Raw genomic sequence first — 13,519 nt, 5'->3', positions numbered from 1 at the left:
CATCCACTCACTTGATGTAGTGCTGCTCTCGGGTGTCTGCCCTCTCCTCTCCTCCATCCTTCTTTCCATCCATCCCCTTCTGTCTTTCTTTCCTTCATTCTTTCCTCTTTCTTCTGCCTGTGGTGACTTTACATTCCCTCTTGTGTCTTTCTTTCCTTCATTCTTTCCTCTTCCTTCTGCCTGTGGGTGGCTCTACACTGAGTGACAAGCCAAATGGTTTCCTGTACACCAGGAAACCATTTACTATGCTGGGTGGTAACCATATAACCAAATTTTGGCTCCTGGTGGTTTAGTGGGTAATAAAGGTGCTCCAATCGGATCGAGCCGGTGAAGGTTTATATCCAAGGGATGGTTGGGGTTTATTGCTTACGTAATGCCACTCAGGGATGAGTGAGGCTGGTCACTCTCATCCTAAATGCCAGGACCAACTTTCCTAGCCCCGGGCTCCTACGCTTCTCATGGGGCAATGTAGGATTAGATGATGATGATGAGATAATGAGTTTATTATACTGTTGGTGAAGTCAGTGTTCCCATTTCATAAATAATTACTGTACCTCTTTTTCTTTGTTCCTCCATTTTTTTCTTTGTATTTTGAGACCTGAAGTAAACTGCTAGTGAAATTACCAGCATTTAGATAATGAGTTTATTTTAATATACCGTTGATGAAATCAGTGTTCCCATTTCATAATTACCGTACCTCCTTTTCTTTGTTCCTCCATTTTTTTCTTTGTATTTTGAGCCCTGAAGTAAATTGCTAATAAAATTATTTTAATATTATAGACTAATTTAGTTCTTGTTCATCCATCATCATCATCATCATCATCCGGACCTCCTTTCCCACCCTAGGGTAGGGTGAGGAGTAGCAATGTCCAGACAGCCAAAGTTTGCCCAATTCAATTGGCCACACTTTCATTCACTCCTCCTTCAAGCCCACGAACTCCGGGCTCCATCTGATAGCTAGCCCAAAAATTTTCACCACGTTCTGTAGCTTCACATATATCTATCTGCTAGATCCAGTCCAACTGCTGTCACCTTAAAAAGTAGAAACATATTTTATTTTTTACTTGGCTGCTGTCAGCTGTTGTCAGTGCTCCCCTACCCCCCACTTTTTTTTTTTTTTTTTTTTTTCATAACATGTAGCCTACAATGCTGTGTGGTTTTGTTAATTGTTAACAGCTTGGTGAAAGGTTAAGTTCAAGGTTAGTGTAAGATCATTGTCGTTGGTAAGCAGAAGCATAAGGAACAGAGTTAACGTCCTGAAGTTAGAATTTTACCTTGGTAGTACAGTATTTTGTTTCAGCTTATGATCTGCCCATTTGCTTTTATGGTGTTTACAGTCATATCGTACTTGTAGCAACAGCGTCTGTTTGGGACACTTATTATAAATTATGATTAATATCCGGCCTTAAAATAAAAAAAGAGAGAAATGTATAGAGAGGCTTAGTTTAAAATGGTTGTTGCAGAGTTATGAGCTCTGATGATGATGCCAGCACCTGGCAAACTTGGTACATGTTTTTTTTTATTTAGCCAAGCACATGCCCCAGTGGCTGAGTAGTTAGCATCACTGACTGCAAAGCTTCTGGCCTGCTAGCACCAGCGTTTGAATTCTGGTGCAAGCAGCTGGTGTCTCTCGACTCAGGTGTCCATCCACCCTTTGTGCGTTGGTTGGTAAAATAAGTACCTAGGATAACATCTCAGAGAGGTAACTGTGGCAACCTGGATGATACATTGGCCATGTATCCCAGAATATTGAGTGGAGAACCCACCTAAGGCATAAGGCCTATGTTATGGAGATGAGCACTGCAACTAAAGGCCTCATGTTTTCATCCAGCCAGTTACAGCCCTGCATTTAATCAAGTTATTCTATGCCAGCCAGTCACAGACTGAGGTGCTCCATCCTATTGCTACCTCCAGCAGTCAGTTCTAATTAAATTCAGCATCATGGTACAGTGTAAAAGGTGCTCTTCCATTTCTGCTTGAATTTTCATGCTTAGAGTAGTATGTTTTAAATGTAGCCAGGACTTTCAGGGAAGACAAACATCAGTGATTGTGTATCAGTAGCTGCAGTGTTCCCAAGCCCAAGAAATCATGCTTTTTTTTTTTTTTTTTTTTTTTTTTTTCTGTATCAATGGGAGCTGGTGATTGGGTGGCCCTCGGGCAGCATTTCTTTGATTTTCCCTGGAATGATTATTGCGTCCATGGCCGAAAGCCATCTGAGTGCCATGCGCATTACAAAGGTTATTCTCTCGGGCATGGAAGCACACAATCCCTTCTCATACCCATTGACTAATGCAAGAAAGTCTTGGTATAATCACACTTGTTCTACTGCTGTCCACAACAAGGAGAAGGCCTACAAAGAGCACCGGAGCCAACCTACCCCTCAATCTCATCTTTTTTATGTTTCTGCCCTGAATCGTGCAAAGTCTGTTCTTCGCTCTGCCAAAAGTATTTTCATCCATCTTAAATGCTCTGAACTGTCCAACTCGAATTCTTTCCGCTCCTTCTGGCACCATGCCGAAAACCTTTCTAACAACTTTACCTCATCATCCTTCCCTCCTCTTTTCCACACTGTAGCTTTTTATTCTACTGATAAAGCAGTCTTCTTCGCTCAGACTTTCTCCTCTAATTCCACCTTAGACGATTCCGGTGCTTTTCCTCCATCACTTCCCCCCTCTGACTTCCTCATGGCTGACATTAAAATTTCTTCAACTGATGTATTTTCTGCCATCACTGGCCTCAATACTAACAAGGCACATGAGCCTGATGGGGTCCTTCTGTTGTTCTCAAGAACTGTGCTTCTGTGCTTACACCCTGCCTAGGTAAACTCTTTCACCTTTGTTTGTCAACTTGTATGGTACCTTCCCTTCTTGCTGGAAGTTTGCTTTCATTCAGCCAGTCCCAAAGTGACCATTCGCATCTCTTAAACTATCGCCCAATTGCTTTAACATCCTGTATCTCAAAATTTTTTGAGTCTGTTCTTAATTTAAAAATTTTAAGCATCTTTCCTGTCACAACCTTGTATCTGATTGTCAGTATGGGTTTTGTCAGGGATGCTTCACTGGCGATCTCACCTACCTTTCAGACTGCTGGTCATCCTCCTTTTGGGACTTCAGGCAAAAGCTTTGCCATTCCACTTGACATCTTAAGGGTTTTTGATTGAGTCTGACATAAATCTTTAATCTCCAAACTGCCCTCATACAATTTCTATGCTTCTATCTGTTCCTTCATCTCTAGCTTCCTCTTTAGTCATTCTATAGCTGCTGTTGTAAATGGCCACCATTCTTCTAGATCTATCAGTAGTGATGTTCCTCATGGCTTAGTCCTATCACCAACTCTCCTCCTTTTACACTTCAGTGACTTTCTAAGCTGTACCTTCAACCCTATTCATTCATACACTGATGATTCCACCCTTCACCTTTCCATTCGGTTCCTACAACGTCCATCTCAGCAGTTACTTCAACAGACAAGGGATGAGGCTGTGGCACACCCAATATCTGACGGCTTGTATCTCTGACTGGGGTAGATGTAATCTTGATGTTTTTAATGTGTCAAAAATTCAGTTCTTACACCTATCAACCCATGAAAATCTTCCACAGGATTACCCAGTAATGTTTAATAATATCCAACTTAGTCCTGCATCATCTTTAAACATTCTTGGGGTTTCATTCTCTTGGGATTTATCTTGGAAAGATCACATTACATCGCTTGTAAAATTTGCTTCCAAGAGATTAGGTTTGCTAAGCCAATTCCATACTTCCTTTACACCTGCACAGTTGCTGACTTTATACACAGGTTTTTTTCGCCCCTGTGGAGAGTACAACTCTCATGTATTGGGAGTTAAAGGCTTTTTGTCATATTAACTCTCCTCTTACTGGCTCCCTTCAACCTTTGTTTCTTCGCCACACTGTTGTGTCTTTATCTCTTTTCTATTGCTACTTCAATGGTAACTTCTCTGAACTATCTGCTTGCACCCCTCCACCGCTACGATGGGTGCATAGCACCCTTTTAGCAATAAACTCTCATCCCTTTTCTGTTCAGCTCTCTAATCCAAGAGTTAACTGTTACTCGCAGTCTTTAATTTATGCAACAGGTCAACTCTGGAACTGTCTCCCTCTGTCTGTATTTTGTACGTGTATGATCTCCAGTCTTTCAAACGCAGTGTGTCCATGCATCTTGAAATGAATGGATCTTGAATTTGCCTCTCTGTTGTATTGTTTTTGTTTTTCTTGCAAGGAATTGTTTGCAGGCTCCTGGCCTTTGGCTCCTTTTTCCTTCTATTAAAAAAAATCTCAGGTTATCACAACAAATTTCTGGATGGTGATGAATAAGATATAGTTATCTCTTTGGGTTGAAACAAAAAAATTTAGTGCAAGGCTAGGTTAGGTTAGGTTCCATTATATTGATGGGGTTGGATTGCATTAGTTGAGGTTATTTCAGGTCATGTCAGTCCAACCCAGGTGAGATCAGGTTAGGTTTCTCATGAAACTAAGGGTTTCCCTATAGTATTTAATGTGATTCATGCAAGTTTTAGCCCCATATCCCTTGCAGATGACCAGTTTTTCACTGTTCTCCATATCCAAAATCCTTGATTTCCCACAAATCCCCCATTAACACTGGGTGGGAGGGGATCGTATACTTAAGAAATTGGATATTTCTGACAGAAATTAAGATCATAATTATATGAATAAAAAAAGGGGAGGGAAGAGCAAGGACTGAAACTAAAATTTTTCAAATGTTATTAGGTGTTACAGTATTGTACCATTGCAACACTGAAGACACTAGTATACAGTTAACTGTTTAATTTTTAAGTTCTTACTTTTTTTATTTATTATAATTATGATTAATTTTTTACAAAAGAATGTTTTAAGGCTATGCCTTGAAAAAAGTGCTGAATTCACTCATGCTGGGGACATTATTTGGCAGACTGGCATAGGGAGACAGGGAATGTGGAAAGTATTGAAAAGATAAGGAGTAGATGAGAACGTGAGGAACACTGTGTATGTGCAGAGTATGTATGAGGGTGTCAGGGAAGCAGTGCATGTGCAGGGTGAACAAAATTAGTTCCTTCATCTGTATGTTGGATTAAAGCAGGAATGTGTCCCATCACAGTGGTTGTTCAGTTTGTTGTTGTTGTAGTTCAAATCCAGTCCATCTGATCAGTCAGACCCATTGACAGCAGGTAAGCAAGTGCCTCTGTGGGGTTGTACCATAGGATCTGTACCCTGTTGATGTTGTGTACAGTGCATGTCGTACTGTGGCACGTGCTGTGCAGTGCTCCATTATGTGTGTTGTGTTGGCCTGTTCTGCAAGCATCTGTGATTCCACCAAATGCTGTTTAAGCTGGTAACTGAGGAGGGCTGGGTGATGCCCTGATATAAGCTGAGCTAAATGAACACTGTCAGATCTATTTAAGGATGCCTCTGGTGGATGGATGTTAGGAGGGGAGACTTGAAATACACTGTATATTTGACTGAGGTGTTGTGTTGCCATGTATATTAAATACCAGTACCGTAAGTGAAATTTCTCCATTGCTATTGTTGAAATGTCTGGAGGTGAAATTTTGTTTTAAAGTGCTTAATAATGTTTATGTAGTGATTGTATTTTGTGCCTAGGTGTGTCGTGTGTCTCATTCATGCAGTAAGATGGGTGTTGTGTATTGGCACAGACTGCTGCATAGAATTGTGTGCTTGTCACATCAAGGTATGGTAGTCTTACAAGGGGACACTTTAGATTTTAAGTAAGCTGTGGGAATGATTTTGGTACAGCCAGTGATGGTGCATAGAATGTTGTTCTGTATGGTTCGCAAGGTGTTGTAGTGAGTATTAGACAGGATGGGAATCCATGTGAGGGAGGCATAGTACATCACAAATCTAATGGACCAGTATTGTTTGTATGTAGAGTAAGAGAGTGTTTCTTTTTGTTGACCAAAGTCTGGCCCTGTAATTTTCCTGAGTGCATTGAGTCAGGGGGTGTACTTCCTTTTGATTTCTTGTACATGGTCCTTGAATCTGAATCCGGTGTCATATGTCACTCTGAGGATCTTAGTGGAGGAGATATGTGGCACACATACATTGTGATGTGAGGAAAGTACTGTACTTGTATTCATGTTCACTGCTGACGATAATTGAGGTGGTGGATTTGTTTGGGATGATCATCAGCCTGGTGTCCTCTACCCAAGTTTGCAGAGTGTTGAGGTAGTTCTGTTGCAGTGTGCAGACTGTGTCTGCAGTGGTTGTTGTGGTGATGTCATCTGCATATGAGGCAATGATTGTGGGCAGCTGGGGTGTGGGAATTTCATACTTATATAATTGAAGAATGTGGGTGAGAGAATGGAACCTTGTGGAAGTCTGTTAAGAGAGTTTATTGGTAGATGAATGGAGTTATAACAGAGCGAAGGCTCGGTGAATGAGTTTGGGCATGCTCAGTACTTAAGAAATGGAATCTAAAAGTGAATAAATAAAATTAAAGTTATGGATTGAGAGAAATAAAGTCACAGAAAACACAATAAAGCTAGGTGGTGAGGAAATGGAAATGTAAGTGCATTCAAGTATATCTGTAAAAAAAAAATATCGTCACGGCTTTGTGCTAAACAATATGACAAACAACAATGGTTTAGGAAAAACAGGCAGGGGGTTAGGAAACTGTTGGTACCCCTGCATATCCAACAATGTTGGTTATACATGGGATACAAGAGGCATTTCCTGTTTGAGGTAATAAAAGCGTCAATATGAGTGTATCACCCCTTCAGAAACTGCAGCCATTGTAGTGTTTGTTATGTATCTGTTGGACCTCTGAGTAACGATACTTTTTTGTACAGTTGTACCCTGATAGTGTGATGAGTAAGAATGGAAATTTAGAGAACAAAGTTCATGACAAGGTACAGCAAGGTAGAAAGGTTGCTGGTTCACTAAAAACAGTGAAAAGGAATTGGGGAATGAGCATGGAAGTAAAAAGAATTCGCTACTTGGCAATATTGTGATCCCTGTTGGAAGGACACAAATCAAGAGTGAGGGCAGTGGAAATTAGTTACTGGAGAGGAGCTTGTGGTGTTACATGAACAGACATGACAGAGGAATGTGGAAGTAAATGAGCATTGTAATATTGATGTGGATGTGACTGAAAGTGTGAAGAAAAAAATGTGAGATGGTCAAGTCGTGTGGATAGGATGGAGAATGAGAGACTGACTAGGAGTGTGTGTGTAAATGAGTTGAGGGGGAGAGGAGGAGGAGGAGGAGGAGACCAAGGATGAGATGGAGGAATGGACTGGAGTCTGGAGAGGTATATGAGAGAGGGAGTACAAATTGGAGGGAGGGCAGCCAAATGGCAGGGGACAGGGTGATGTGGAAGTGATAGTTTATGGCCACCCCTCTTGGGAGTAAGTCATCTGACAGCAGGAAGATAGATAAAATGATAGAATCTGTCAAGTTATCATCAGACACATCCAGTACTAGCAAGGCTGAATCATTTAACAACCTGACCCACCTTCCAGACTACTACCAATCCACATGCCTGCTCTTTGACTTACCACTACCTCACAGTGAATCTTGCAGTGACAAGATTAAGCTCTGTAGAGCAAAGTACCTTTTCATAAAAGGCTTGTTTCCAGAAGGTGTTTTTGTTTCAGTGTTACCATAATTTCTTGCTTAACTAACTGCTGATTTTTGTTCATTGCCTCTTGATACTGGCTTGTCATACCATAGTAAGATGCAGTCATAATGTCATTGGTGTAGGGAACGTATGGAATGACCCCATAAGAGTAGTTGCTTACCTGTCTTTGATGGGTCTGCTGGGTCAGGCTTGACTGAGATTGAGCAGCAGCATCAACAGGCTTGCCCTCAGGTTGTATCAATGTTGCCATAATTTCCTGCCGAACAAACTGTTGTTTCTTGTTTCTGGATAAAAAGCAATCCTGTGATTATCTGGAATATCCCAGAATTTACTTTTCATGTCTCTGTATCAAACTTGTTATTAAAGCCACAGTTTTGTTGTCCAAAATTGTTCCTGTCATTGTAGCATAAAAGAACAAGAGCTGTCTGAGATTGCAGACCTCTGCCAAGGAGATGTTATCTTGTAATTTTTGTGGAAGCATTGTTGGCATTACAGTATTCATGGAGTTAAAAGCAAAAGTGTTGAAATTGCCACTATCCTTCAGTGTATAATTTAAAAAATTCCTGGATCCAGATGATGATCTGGATTGTCACCAAAATCTGATGGATTGACCCTACGCCCCCAAAAAATTTCAGCAAAATCTGTTCATAACTTTTTGAGTAATCCTGCTATAGTGTTTTAATTCTATCAAGTCACTTTGGGTGTGGTTGGCTAATGAGTGTAAGAATGCATGTCCCAAATCTGTAATTATAAATAACAAGGCTCATATTTAGCTATTAATTACTTGTAAATGTATTTTGAATACTCTATAGATTCATCTCTAAAAAGAGGCTATATACTTATTATGAATGATTCTCTTTTTGAATATGAAAACAGAAAACAGTGACTTTCATAAGACTTGACAATGTTGTTTTTGCAACGTTTGCAAGTCTTGCAGCCTGACCTTGTGACCTGGGTCACTTATTAGCAATACCCTGCCATGGATGCATCCCCTTCAACTCACTCTCGTGTCCTCCACAGCCAAGCAAAAGAAATTATTTAAAGTGTAAATAAATATGTCTTAGAAGAAAAGGCAAACAGAGGACCATTAATATTGTGTACTTAGAAGAACTGTCTTAACATTCTATGAAAGGAAAGAAATGAAGAAAGAAAATGTTGGCTTTCCCGGACTAGATGTGGCAGCATCATTAACGGTCACAGCCCTGAGGGAATCACGCCTAAAGTGATGAGATAGAATAGAAGGAGTGTAACAGACAAACAAATCAACACCAGCAAAAAAATAATCTTTTTGGCTGAGACAATTAGGGACATAGAAACAGTAGCAAGTTAAAAAAAAATATGTTGGCACATAGATTGAGGCTTGGAAATACAGGCAGACCCCGAGATACAATACCCCTATCTTCGATACCCCAGATTAACAACGGGGGTAGAAATACCACCCTACCCTGCCTGACAATGGCTGAGTGCCAGTTTAACAATGGGTTTTGATTTTTTTTTAACCGATTATGATGATGTAGACTTAAATTTTGTGTTTAGGTTGATTTACAAACTGTTTTTAGACTTAGATTAATGTGTTTTAGTCATAGGTGGGGTGAACGTTGTCATTTTGGGGTATAGTTTACTTTGTTTGATTTTTTCCTGACATTTTCTATGATTTTCAGATTTTATTTTTGGGTTTCAGTGAGTTATAAACTACTTTTAGGTTTAGTTTACCTTGTTTCAACGCTGTTTGGGAGTTTAGGTGACCTAGAAACTTTTGGGGGGACTCATTATGGCGGGTTTAGGACATGGTTGGGGGGGGAGGGAACCCAAGGCTTAAAAATGCATCCCTATAGCCTATATTGCATGTTTCTACCCTGAGGTATGATACCACGCCTAGGGATGGGTGTTTACTTAACCAATTGCATTGTTAAACTGGGGTATGCCTGTACTAGTTTAAAACAAAGGGTAACCTGAAGGGACAAACCTTTCATAAACTTAAGTCTCTGGTAGTGCCTTTGAACATGCATAGAACTGAACTTATAAGTAGACCAGGTACTGAGTAACCTTACTGGTGCGTGAAGAAGTGTTCATCACAGTGTAAGAACAAGGGAAGATCAGACTGATACTGAAGGACTTCAGTATGTTATAAATGATATTTCACTATAGTCCAGTGAACACAGAAAGTGGGTTAGACTGGGAAAATTATTATTCAGTATATTTGAAAGATTTATCATATACTGTAGCTACTGTGAATGGAATAACATCTGTGGCGCAAAAATAATGGAAACCGCATTAATATATGAATATTGAATGGATGAGCATTTTGGTAGCCACAATCACTGAAGCTGCCAAGAAAATTTTACATAGTAACCAGCTGACTGTGGAAGATTGCATTGGAAGAAATTAAATGAACCACTTTTAGATTATGTTATTATGAATTCTTGAGGTACTTTTCATAATGACAACTGAAATGGTTAAAATAATGTACAAGGACTTAGTTTTCCATGTAAGAGTTTTTTAAAAACCTGAGTTTGTGAAAGAGAGGAACAATCGGCAATACACAGTGTTTACATAGACATTACATGAATTGATGAAAAAAAGTATCTCTGAAACAGCTTTCATATGCAGCAAGTACAAAGTGAAACAAAGATCATGTACAGAATAAAGCATCTGTTATACAGAAATAAGTTAAACTAGGAAAAAACAAGATCATATGTGAATTAAGTTTTGTACAAACTTGATGTTCACTTCATAAAAATGGCCATGGATAGCGACACCACACCTATGATCTTGGAGGACACAAGGAGTCAGGAAGACCTTCAGCTCAGCAGCCATCTTGATGATATCAACCAAGTTGAACTGTCCACTGGATCTGAGGGTGTAATGAAGGGTGTCTGTGGGTGGATTGTGGATGTTTTGAAGTTTGTGACGATTGAACCATTAATGTTACTATACATTACTGGGTTCACAGTTCAGTCTGCCATTACCACCAACCTCCTCCTTGTTAAGGTAAGCAGTATTTCTTCTCCCTTCAACACTTTATATACTAGAAATTTATCAGCATTATGCTTTTTTTTTTTTCTTGTTTTTACAAAAACTCTAATTAATGAAGGGCAGTACAACATTGCATGCGTACAGTATTAACCCTTAAAGGTCATACGAGGTCTGTCCAGAAAGTATCCAACCTTAGGCTCTAAGAGAATAAATAGCTAACCAGTTGAGCTAGGACACTAATCCACTTCAAAGTAAGTCCCTTCTGACTTGACACACGTAGCCCAGCATTCTTTCCACTGCCGGAAACATTTTTTATGGTTGGTTTTTAGTACGGTATCTCTTGCAGGTGCTTTGTCACATTCATCATGATCTCTTCTCATGGATGATGTTGCTCAAGACATATTGGAGTGTGCAAATCGTAATCCAGACCTGCTGAAGACTGTTATCACTGGATAGAAGACTTAAGTGTGCAGGTATGACCTAGAAACCAAAGCACAATTGTTCCAGTTGAAGCATGCAGGGTCACCTTGTCCAAAAAAAGCACAATAGGTCTGCAGCAAGAGGCAATGCACCCTCATGTTGACTTTTTTTTTTTTTTTTTTTTTTTACTGTGGTGTGCATCATCATTATGCACCAGAAGGTCAGACTGTCAACAAACTTTACTACCACAACATTATCCGTCATCTTCGCGACAGAGTTTGGCGGAAGAGACCAGATCTTTGGAAAGTGGGAAGCTGGAAGCTGCACCATACCCCTGCCCATTCTTCTCAACTGATTCAGGAATTTTTAGCCAAGCACAAGATCGTGCAGGTCAGGCTGGCTCCTTACTTAACAGAAATGGCTCTGGGCACCTTTCGTTTATTCCCCAGGCACAAAACACTGCTGTAGGGTTCCCGAGTTGAGACGATAGAAGAGATCATGATGAACGCAATAAAGCATCTTCTGAAGATACTGAAAACCGACTTTGAAAAGTGTTTCAGGCAGTACGCTGGGCTATGTGTGTCACGTCAGAAGGGGCCTACTTTGAGGGGGAGAAGTGTCCTAGCTTAAGAGGTTAGCTATTTATTTTTTTAGAGCCTAAGGTCAGATGCATTCTGAACAGACCTCAGTCATATCACTGTATTCTGTACGCAGTGGTGTACCATATCCTATTACGTAGTTAAAATTGTTTACAGGAATGCATCTGTTAATTAGCTACCAGTGAGGAATGTTGCCATCATCACCATCATCACCTCTTTGCTTACCCAAAGATGAGAAAATTTTTAATTTCTGTTTCCAGTAAACATATGCTGTATGGGCTTCATGTTTGTGGGGGGATAGGAGACTGGATGAAGATTCCTTCTGATAATAAGTTTATGTACTTCCTTACAAAATACCTGTTTCCTACACTTTGTTCAGGTTGCATGGCTCCTACTGCAAGACCAAACTTTTTCACCGATGGAGGGGTATGCCAGTAGCCAAACATACCAGGGTAATCCTCCCTCATGCTAATCAAGTGTGAATTGAGAAGGATTAATGTTTTGAGAGCAGTGCTTGTGTAAATCTAAGTGTTGTACTGTCTGTCGTTTCATTTGTTTCATTTTTAAAGGCTCCAACATGCTTGCATGTGTCGGCCTTGGTCACCTAATGGCGGCTTTCCACGCTGCATGATCCATTGCAGCCTCCCTGTTCAGTCCCTTAACCCTGAGTTCTCACTTATTGACTTCGTCCCGTCTTTCTCGGTCTACCCCTCATAACCCCACCCCCAATATTAACACTTCTCACCTTCCTTACCCAATTATCATCCCCCATCCTCTCCACATGTCCAAACCATCTCAATTTACCTCTCCTCATCACAACACCAATACACTCCAGTCCCATCCTACCTCTCAACTCTTCCATTGTAACCCAGCCCCCCCAGACCATGGACGCAGGGACGCACTGCACATCCACCTAATCGTTGTCATTTCTGTATGTCTGAGCCGACGAATACCTCCTCCTTTACAGCCCAGGTCTCACTACCATACAGCATTACACTCCTAACACATGCTGCATACAAAGACCCCTTAGCACGCAGGGAGAACCGTCTCAGTGTCAGAAGAGGCAAGAGCTCCCTGAACTTCTTCCAACCGCTTCTCACCCTAGCCACAGAGCTAGCTCCAACCCCACCTCCAGCACACAACATGTCTCCCAAATAACAAAACTCTTCCACACACTCAAGAGATTCACCAGCAAGTTCAATCCTTTCACGCCTGACAATCTCCACCTGCTCTCCCCGACATGCCGTACACATAAAATCAGCATTATATTGCAGTCTACCTCTGATAACACTACATCTCTTGTGCACCCATTTATCACAAACGCCGCACAAGATAGAATTACATCCTACGCCCTCGTGGCAGACTGCACATGACCACTCTCCCTCATCTTTTACAGTACCGCCACCAACCTTAGATATCATCACTTTTGTTTTATCTGCATTTACCCTTCAGCCCTTGTGCCCCATTCCATCTCTTCACTTCCTAAACTTTTCCTCCGTCACCCTTTCGTTCTCTGCAATCAACACCAAATCATCAGCTTACAACATCTCCCACGAGAGTCCATTTCTAAAGTCACGTGAGAGGGCTTCCAGTACCATGATAAACAACATGGGACTCAAAACTGACCCCTGATGCACACCAACATTCACAGAAAACTCATCACTCAAATCTCCATTCACTCTTACCTGGTTGCGAGCACCCACATACATAGCCATAACCACCCTAACCAGCCACTCCTCCAAGCCAAGCTTTCTCAATGCCCAATTCACCACCTCTCTAGGGACTTTGTCAAAGACCTTTTCCAAATCAACAAAAACAAAACACAGATCCCTTCTCCTAGCAATATATTTTTCCTGAAGCTGTCGAACAATGAATATGGCATCAGTGGTTCCCCTACCTGGCATAAACCCAAACTG

The 13,519-nt window shown here is 40.8% G+C and overlaps 1 protein-coding gene across 1 annotated transcript in view; it reads left to right on the top strand.

Annotated features, from left to right (window-relative positions):
- The first annotated feature begins 10,347 nt into the window (after positions 1 to 10,347).
- Positions 10,348 to 13,519, top strand: part of LOC145401926 (proton-coupled folate transporter-like) — a 106,946-nt gene continuing 103,774 nt past the window's right edge. The window contains exon 1 of the mRNA XM_080274031.1: positions 10,348 to 10,599. Within this exon, the coding sequence (XP_080130157.1) occupies positions 10,348 to 10,599 (252 nt within the window). The remainder of the gene's footprint in view (positions 10,600 to 13,519) is intronic.

Source organism: Coenobita brevimanus, chromosome 57 (genome assembly GCF_032717465.1).
Source record: "Coenobita brevimanus isolate Jiangsu-jjx chromosome 57, ASM3271746v2, whole genome shotgun sequence".
Lineage (NCBI taxonomy): Eukaryota > Metazoa > Arthropoda > Malacostraca > Decapoda > Coenobitidae > Coenobita > Coenobita brevimanus.
Note: the sequence above shows the minus strand (reverse complement) of the source record. Positions and strands in the feature narration are given on the sequence as shown.